Below are 10,401 nucleotides of genomic sequence, written 5' to 3'. Positions count from 1 at the left end.
CGCTTCCCAAGCGGCGCACCATCCAGTGCGCCACCGGGCCGGCCAGGATTTTTTTTTTTTTTAATTTATTTTTTTTGCCTATTTCAGGGCCTAACATAAAAGAGAATTATAAGCTGATTTTAAATATTCATTAATGGCTTAAATTAGTGACCTTATTTGCATTTTTCCATGAAAGAGGAAGTTTGTATCGATTGCCTTTTCATCATTATTTTCATTGATAAATTTAAAACATTTGCTCATCACAAAGTCAGTATTTTATGTAGACATTGTACGCTCACAAAATAGTAGGCAGTGATTTTTTTTTTTTTTTTTTGCCTATTTCAGGGCCTAACATAAAAGAGAACTATAAGCTGATTTTAAATATTCATTAATGGCTTAAATTAGTGACCTTATTTGCATTTTTCCATGAAAGAGGAAGTTTGTATCGATTGCCTTTTCATCGTCATTTTCATTGATAAATTTAAAACATTTGCTCATCAAAAAGTCAGTATTTTATGTAGACATTGTACGCTCACAAAATAGTAGGCAGCTATTTTCTGTATTTGATATTGAGGCAAATTCCAATCTGAATGTTGTAATTTATATATCCAATGTAGATAGAAAATTGATAGATGTTAAGTCTCCAAAACAGATAAAGTTATTTATTGAAAATATTTTCTCTTAAATGTGTTTGTTTGTTTAAAGGGTGTAAAATGTACATTTGCACTTCATCACATTAGTAATTTTTTGCCATAACAGTAGTATTAGATGTAAATGTATTTTGCTGCTTAAAATATTGAAGGGCTGCTAACATTTAATGTAAACTTTCTACATTGAATAATAGTTTTAATTCAGTAAGAGAGTTGGTTAAATATTGAAAAAATGAAATTAATATTGGATATTTACGGCAAATGTCTCTTTTGCAATGTGGATAGCTCCCAATTTATCTCTCTTCTGCATTCTGGTTTTGGCCTCTGTGGTGTCTACCGTAATGCTCATCTTAACAGAATAAAGAGTAATAGCATTGCCTAAACATGTTTGTCTATAGTGGGGTGTGTAATTGTGTGTGTATGCAATTATATTCATTACTAATTGGTGTGTGATAAAGGCTTTAAGGAGATTCTGTGTTTATATACTTGGCTATTTATCCTGTTCCATAATAAGTAAGAAGATTATTATCATTTGTTTTCCATAATTAAGCCTTTGTTTTAAAAAGTCATATTCCATCGTATTAAACCAAAAATAGGTTATTTTTGCCATTACCTTAAGGCTAAAATACCATGTTGTCAATCTTTATCATTTCTATATCACATGCCTCAATGCCAGAAGAATTTTATAGATATTACTTGCTAAGTCTTTTATGGTGCAAATTGGGATATTTTTAAGGGTGAAAATGGTGGCACTAATAATAATAATCCTACCAGGATAAAATACTTAAACCAAGGCTATCCCAGGTAAACCCAACGATATGTTCACTATATGATGATTTTGGTTGCAATTATAAATAGTACTAACTCTAATTGGCTTGAATAGAGAATATGATTTATTTATTTATAAATGTAACTGAGAAGCCCAGCAATAGGCTGAGTTTATTGTGTGTTTTGATCTGGGATCTAGCTCCTTTTTTCTGTACCATGATGTATCTGCCCATTTTTATGTGCTGACTTTTTCATCAGAATGGATTTTATTATGATAGCTAAATGGCTACAGTAGTTCAAATCTCATGTGTACATGCAAGATTCTCTCATCCCAACTGTTGAAAAAAAGCCATTGGATTACTCTCATTGGCGCAATTAGAGTTATCCATGCAGTGAGAGAAATGGGCTTATGTTGATATCCCAGGCATACTTCTGAGTGGGTTCAGCCCAGTCTTTATCCAATGGCTGCTTCATAGTGGTGATGGGGGATGCTGAGAAGAGGCTTACTACATGAACTTTCCCTCATCACATATGGAAGCTTACTATGCACTTCCTGAACACAAGCCCCCAGTTCTTATCACTCTCGTAGTTAGAGAAGAGGCTAATGGCTGAATTCTTATACTCCTCATTAGATTCAAGAGAATTTCAAATCTTCTTGTAAAGATAGCATCAGGTCAAGGAAATGGCAAAATTTCTACAAAGCTGCTCTTTTTTCCTTCCTCTTTAATCAACCTGTAAAAAGGAATCAAACCTTGAAATCACTGTCTGAAAATCACTGCTTCTTGCTTGATCGATTTGACCTTTATGAAATCAGAATGTTTATACATATGACAAATTTTGTATTTTGTCTTACATAACAGTCTCCTATTTGCTGATATCAGGAAACTCGTATTTGTTTGTAAATTTTCTTTCTTATTCTATTTGAATTAGACAGAATTTGATGGACAGTGCTTTTCCTTCACTTATATATTGATTTGTGATTGTCTTATTGTATACAAATATCATTTCATTTTAGTTTTAAAACAACCTGTGTTTATCTCAGTGTATAAAAAATAATATCAGATTATCAAGTGACTTCCAAAAAAACCATATTATTATCTATTGATTCATATTTCAGAGTTTAGATAAAATACTGACTATATTTGTGACATTCTCAAAGTATGATAAAATTATAGAGCATGTTTTATTTTTGAAAATAAGCAGGCATATTAAGAAAGTGGCAAATATCAATAATAAGTACTCTAAAACATACCATCTTCTGCCGAAATATAGGGTATAACAGATGAACTTTGAGTAATATATCAAATGTGAATTAAAGGACTTTAGTTGGGGGATATAGATTGTAAAATATTATCTTTATCATGTACAGTCTCTGGAAACTTAGGAATGCAGGATAAAATGTTGAAATAGAGTGTAAAATTGCTTTCTGCCATGTTTTGGGATAGCTAGTTTCTTTACACTATCAGTATGTGTTAGGCAGTGCCATGTGCCAGACACGGAGCTAGATACTAGTTATGGACTTCAGTGAAGACAGTTTTACCTTCTAGGAATCTTGGGGTGGTAGAAAAGAAGGAAAAGTGAACCTATACATTATGATTAAAATATGCAATCCTAAAGGAATGTGCAACAGGTATCAACGATTACATTCTAAAAGAGGTAACATCTGAACTGGTTTTGTTAGTTGAGTATTAGTTTACTAAGATGGCTAGTCTAGGAATGACACTATATAATTAAATTGTATATGTACACATATAGCCAACAATTTTATCATATTTACATTATTAATCTCACTTCCTTTTATTTTCTATTTTGCTTCATTTTAGTTTTAATACTTCTATCTTAAGAGGGGTTGAGCAAGGTGATATGAAATTGTGTATAATAACTTTAAAAATTAATGTTTACATATAATATTTTTTAAAGCTAAACTTATTATCTAAGACGTACAGATTTATTATTATCTCAATGTACATTGCAAGGACTACGTTGTAAGTATTTTAGTGATTTGAGTACAAACATTTCTTTTATTTCGTTGGTGCTTTGAGTATACTATCCGTTGGATATAGCAAAAGCAAACATTCAGTAAAATAGTCACAAAATGTACACTTGTCTCATCTATAAAATATTAGTGAAGTTAAATGTTTAAAAAGATGGCTGTTAAAACAACAGAACTGTAACAGCCAAGTCTTAATTTGGTAGAACTTAATGTTTGTTCCTTCTTTTTTCTTCCTTTTGATTGTAGGCCTACATTCTTGAGATTTACATAAAACTTTGACAGTCATCTGCAAATCATATGTGTCTAGTGGCAAACCTCCCTGCATTTTGATGTGAATTTTTGGGGTGCAGCAATTTAACTTAAAGGAATTTTGAAATTTTTTTAAACCACAAATGAGGACTAGATTTTCAGTTTTTAAATTATGTTTGATTATAGTCAAATGAAATTGTGACTTATAGAAGAAAAAAAAGATGATATAAACACAAATTTAAACACATGCATTTTAGCTATGATCTTTTTTGACTGAAAATCTAAAAATAGAATTCAGATATTTAATAGGTATGTAGTTTTCTAAAAACTACATACCTATGAAAAAGTAAACACTGCTGTATTCGGAATGGAATAAATATTAAATTTTAATAAATCTGATTTAAAAATTAATCTATTAAAAAATCTTAGTTGCCAAAAAGAGAAGGACTCGTTATAAACTACTACTATAAGCACATCTGAAATATGTAAATTATTGGAAGAAAATTAGAGTAGGGAGATACTCATTTTTAAAAGAAATACTAAAAGATAGTTTATGAATTTAATCTTCACAATAAATGATCATAATTTTTTAAAATAAAATTTATCAGTGTGGGGAGAATTCATCTAACTTGATAGATCTTTCTGGGTTCTCAAGAGGCATGCTGGGGCTGAATTATGTTCACAGAAGCAGTAATGATTATTTAATATATGTTATATATAGCCAATGGCAGTATCAAATATTAGCATCCATTAAGAGGGAACATGTTTCTGTATAAGGTGCTTACTGCTGAGGAAAAGTATATGCATGAGAAGAATGGTGACATTAAATTATTTCATTTTAAAATCATAAATACAACTAGTTAAAATTACTTTGAGTAGTTTAGGGTAAAACAGGTTTTTCTTTAACCTAAATAATACCCTAACTAATACATGACTTTTGACATTAACTTTCTCTTAAATTCAAAAATTTCTTAGAGCAATATTCTTAAATTATATTTTGTGAATGTGAAATAATGTTAACATATTTTGACTAACATAATGCTGAATGAAAAGTTGCTGCAACTACTGTCACTAATGCTAAACTTTTGGTGCCAAAAGAAAGCATTGTAATCCAAACAGCTTTGTGCACAATAGGAAGTTGTATTAGTTTTCTAATAATATATAAGAAATTACCACAAATTTAGCAGCTTAAAACACCCTTTGTTAACTCTCAGTTCTATAGGTCAGAAGTCCAGGCACTGGGTGACTGGGTTCTTAATCAGGATCTTCACGAGAGTAAAACCAAGGTATCAAGCAGACTGGACTCCTTTCTGGAGGCCGTGGAGAAGAATCTGCTTCTCTGCTCATTCCAGTTCCTTGATGTTTTAGGGCCCCATTTCCTTGCCGGCTTCAGCCATAGACGGCTCTTGGTTTCCAGAGACTTCACACATCCCTTGGTACCGAGCTGCCTCCATTTTCAAAGCCAGCAACAAAGAATTTTCTGTTGAATCCATCTCACACTTTGAATTTCTCTGAGTTTAAGAAGGACCCCGTTTATTCATGGGTGTAATAGATTAGGTCCAGCTCACCCAAATCATCTACCTTTTGATTAACTCAAACTCAACTAACCTAATCCTGGGAGTAATGTCCCCATCAGGTTCCACACACTCAAGGGGAGGATTATTCACATTGGGGACCATCTTAGAATTCTGCCAACCCCAGAGGAAGGGAGATCACTGGTATGAAGTCAATGAGAGAACATACAGAGTCTAAGATTTTGAGTACAGAAACAGAGGACTAGGGAGTTGGTTGACTAAAAGAGACTTAGGTTATGGGAAATCAAAGAAATAGAGACGAGAAAAGGGCAGAAAACTACAATAGAAAGAAAAAGAAAGAAGAAAAATGTAGAGTTTAGTCTAGAATGTCATGATTTAATAGGCCTTTGTATACTATATGTAGCATTGTTTGATGGGACATACCCAAAAGGAGTTAATACAATGAAATTTGTTTTATTTCCACAAGTAACCCTGAATATACAAGAGATTGTGGGAGAAGAGCTAATGAATGAATAAAGGATGATAATGAATAATAAATAGTACTTACAAAGTAATGATATTCTTAATCTCTTGATGAGATCTTAGTGCAGTTATAAAATTCAGTATTGTGCAGCATATGCTAAATCATCAAAACCAGTGAGGCATTGCTATAGTTAAAACTGTTGTACTGATATTATGAGTACATAAAAATTGCACCAAAAAAAATAAATGCCAGATATCCTGCCATGCACATTTCTTTATGTGTTCAGGGTCCAGTTTAGGATTTTTAAATTATTTTATGAAATGATATTAGTTTTAAGTTTTTTTATTGGAATGTAGCATGCTTAAATGGATTTTCATGGCCGGAAGCCCATGAATTTAGCATAAAAATCTAAGAACATATTTTAATTCTTAGGTTTTTTTGAGTGGATAAATGACTGCCCATTTTATAAATATCAGTTGTGTGTTCTCATTACTAACTCACAACTGGGTGACTATAAGCACACTTTTTTTTCTCAGCAATTCCAATTTGCCCGTCTTTCAATTCTCTCCCCAACAGTCTAAACAAAAGAAAGAGTGACACTATTAACAATGTATTTTAGCATTTCACAGCTATAAAAAGATTCCATGCCTAATAAACTTGAAAGGTATTGTATACTATACTCTTCCCTGAGAATTTCAAAATTTATATTAGCATTTTAAGGAACTGAGAAGTCCTGCAACATTTCTTTTATTTTCATATTTCATGTAGTGCTAATAATTCCCTTATAAAAGGAAGATGAGACCATCATTGTGACCTTGTTTTATTTTCCAAGGTCATTTAAGATTTGAAGTTATATAGTAATTCCAGTTTCATATGAAACTATGAACTTATATTAGATACCTTTTTTTCAGAAGTTATGGGTCCAAATAACAAGCTGTTATTAAGATCATTTTGTCAGCTCAGTTTCTAAACATCAGGAATAAAGAGTAAGTAAAAAGCTGTAAATGGTGTGTGGTGTGTAATGTTAATTGACATTTCAAAGGTCATTGAAAAAGCTGGTGACCCCCTCTAATATGACTCCACTTCTGCCTCTTTCATCCTCACATTTCTTTTTACTCAACTATCTCAATATCCTCAAATTTTGTCATATATAAAATTAATTCACATTTTTAAGTTGACTGTAGTTCTGCAGTTCTTATTTTTAAATTAGGTATTTTAATCGTCATATTTTTAAAAATAGAATTACATCAAGTTTATTTTTATTCTTATGAGACTCATGTTTCATAACTTTTTGGAGATTAGAATCTTAACTCAACTTTATTGTGATTTTAGGAATCCACAGAAATTGGTAGTGAACATTTCAGTAATACATTTGAAAAGACTGGTTTGCTCTGTTCTTTCAAATATACAAAGGATTTTATTTAATAATGTTATAATAATCATTTTTTTCTGGGTAAATTCTGGGAATAGTGGTTGTTGGTTTATATCATATAAAAGATACTCAACAGTTATTTGGGGTAACATCTGAATGATAAAAAAAAATATTTTGGAACCTATAATTTTTGAAGTGTCTGTTCTAAATATATGTCTATGTCTGTTTTTGCTTTAGGAGTACAAGATCCCCAGCATGAGAGAATTATTACTGTGTCTAGTAATGGAAGTATTCACAGCCCAAGGTTTCCTCATACTTATCCAAGAAATATGGTCTTGGTATGGAGATTAGTAGCAGTAGAGGAAAATGTGTGGATACAGCTTACATTTGATGAAAGATTTGGGCTTGAAGACCCAGAAGATGACATATGCAAGTAAGTTATCATACTTGAAATTCCAACAGAGTGTAACCACTGTTATAGTCTTTCATGTTGCTTCATTTTGATGATCTGTTTTTAAATGGCATCTTTTGTTCTGTTTTGTTTTTCTGATGATCTAAGAAATTTACAACCTTAAACTATATTTCTTTTAAAGTCTTCATTTAAAATCAGAAGACACATAGATGTACGTATACAGTCATTATTTTCCACCTACTTCTAAAATGGTTTGAGATGATTTATTGTTAACAAGTATATAGAATAAAACCATTTAAAATAAGCAATAGAGAACAACAAGCTACATAAAAAATGCAGTTTGCCAGAAAACCTGTTACCATTAGTGCTAAAAATCTTATATTTCAGAATTCTGACAGGTAAATCAATAAGATAAACAATAAGCTATTAAAAGAAAAAGCTGTATCCATGGGTACATATTACCTGGATACATAAGGTAAATCAATAAGATAAACAATAAGCTATTAAAAGAAAAAGCTGTATCCATGGGTACATATTACCTAGATACATATATGGATACACACACACACACACACACACACACACAAACACACAGGACTAAATTTGAGTATTTCTTCACAAAGAAGGAATACAGTTCTGAAAGCAGAATTAAAAATTTTGGCTAACCTTATGCCTTGCCAGGTAGGAATTCATCATAATTCTCTTAGAAATGTTCGTGAACCAAAGTCAGCTGGAATATTTCACCCACACAAAAGACCACCTACTGTATGTCATACAAATATTACTCTTTAAATCCCACATGAATACACATGTCAAGGTTGGGTGGTCTTACTGAAGATTTTTCACTTCAATGGTATTTGTATATCATGAAAATATTTTACTTAAACTTCTTCGTGGGGTTCTTTATTTTCTCTTTGATCTACAAGTTAAAAGAGAATTTTCATTTTATGGTATATTACAGATAAATAGCTCAATAAAGATGAAATAAACTTTGTACTTGCTGTCATCACAATTCGTATCTTTAACATTTATGTAGTTACATTCTTTTTCACATTTCTTCTTTCGTGACTGTGCATTTCATGTTGTTTTTTCCATTACATCCATACTTTTAGACTTTGAGAAACTAAAAGCTATCCTAGATCTCATTCATATTTTGTACCTAAACGAATGCTAAAACCCATATTAACTAACACCGATTTAGGTAGTTTTTCACCATGCTGTACTGAACCTCTTATCTTCTTTTTATAAACAAGATGTCCTAATCTTGTCAAAAACTGCACAGTCCAAGATTTTGCTCTACCTGCAAAATAGTAAGTTAGCCCATCACAGTCTCATGGATGCTGATAGAAGACAGGAAACTCCTGGGCCAGAGACAAAGGACTTTATTACAACAGTAGCAGCAGCTGAAGAATTAGCACTTTCTTGTGTCTTTTCCCCAAGTTCCAATTTTCACAGTTCAGCACAAAGAGGGCAGTGTGATTTCTGCACATTTAGTGGATTGTGTGTTTCAGAAGAGGAAGAATTATATGTATGTGCATATATATGTACATAACTATGTGTGTATAATGTATATTATTAGTTAAATAATAAAAATTAAACTATCACCCAGCATGTCTCACCCATTAATTGTGTGACAAAGCATGTGACTCAACTTAAGAAAAGTGGCACTTCCAATAGTTTTGAAGTTCCCTATCCATGTTCCTCCCTAATTACACCTTTTTCTTGTCATTGCAAATGTAATCATTCTCCTAAATTTTGTTACTCACTTTCCTGATTTTCTCTATAATTTTATATGTACATGTTTTCCTACGTACTATCCTATAAAAAATGGTTTATTTTTTGCTTGTTTTTAAATGCGTATCAGTGGGATGATACCACATGTTTTTTTTTTTTTTGTGACTCGATATGTATTTTGAAACAAGCAAAACTAAACATTATTATGTTTTTAAAATTAGTTCATGTTGGTGCAGATAGATTATTTAGATCATTAGCTTTCCTTGATGCATAGTATTCCATTGTATAAATAAGCAACCTTTTTTTGTCTCTTCTACTTTGATGAACATTTGGCCTTTTTCCAGTTCTTGTGCAAAAATGAAAGAAAACTTGGGAGTCTATATCTAAGAATAGTTTTGCTGTCTTAAGATATTTACATTTTCATTACTAGATAGATAGAGTTAAATTATTATTATTTTTTTATTTTATTTTTTCCTTTTTGTCTTTTTACTGACCGGTAATGGGATCACAACCCTCGGTGTCACGCCCGTACCGGGGACCGGCAACCCTCGGTGTTGCACCCGCACTGCGCTCAGCCAGTGAGTGGGAACCGGTCTCCACATGGGATCCGAACCCTCGGCGGGAGCGCCGCCGCACTCCCAAGCAGCGCACTCTCCAGTGCGCCACCGGGCCGGCCCGAGTTAAATTATTTTTAAGTTACTAGTTTATACTTCTACCAACAAAATACAAAAATTATGTTGCATAGCATTCTCGTTAACTTTTGTCTTGTCTTTATTTTAATTTTTGGTAATATGTTAAGTGAGAAATTGTACCTTATTAATAATTTATTTTTCTAATTACTAGTAAGCTTGAGAAATTTTTATATTTCGTATTGGCCATTTATATTTTCCCTTCTGTGAAATGACTGCTCATATCTTTTGCCCATTTTTTATTGGTCTGTTTGGCTATTTCAATTTTGCCTTTTATATTTAAGCTCTTGATCCATCTTATTTATTTATGTCTCTGGTGAGAGGTTTTTTATTAGAGTATTTTCTTTAGGTACTTCATTAGAGTTTTTCATTAGAATATGACTATTGAATAGTCAGTCTTTTTATTGAATAGTCATTATTTTTCCCAGTGATGTGCAAAGTCACTTAACTTGCAGATCAGTTTTCTGTGTATGGTCCGAACTGTTTCTGGACTCTGTTCTGTTCCTTTGGTCAGTTATGTCTATCTTAATTGAATGACACTGTCTTAATTATCATAG

The 10,401-nt window shown here is 31.9% G+C and overlaps 1 protein-coding gene across 3 annotated transcripts in view; it reads left to right on the top strand.

Annotated features, from left to right (window-relative positions):
- The window catches only part of PDGFC (platelet derived growth factor C), a 242,926-nt gene that overhangs the window by 135,185 nt on the left and 97,340 nt on the right, over positions 1-10,401 (top strand). For all 3 annotated transcript variants that reach the window (XM_008573304.1, XM_008573306.1, XM_008573305.1), the window contains one exon: positions 7,247-7,442. In XM_008573304.1, coding sequence (XP_008571526.1) covers positions 7,247-7,442 — 196 coding nt within the window. The remainder of the gene's footprint in view (positions 1-7,246; positions 7,443-10,401) is intronic.

The sequence above is a fragment of the Galeopterus variegatus genome, unplaced genomic scaffold, assembly GCF_000696425.1.
Source record: "Galeopterus variegatus unplaced genomic scaffold, G_variegatus-3.0.2 Scaffold900, whole genome shotgun sequence".
Taxonomy (NCBI): Eukaryota; Metazoa; Chordata; class Mammalia; order Dermoptera; family Cynocephalidae; genus Galeopterus; species Galeopterus variegatus.
Note: the sequence above shows the minus strand (reverse complement) of the source record. Positions and strands in the feature narration are given on the sequence as shown.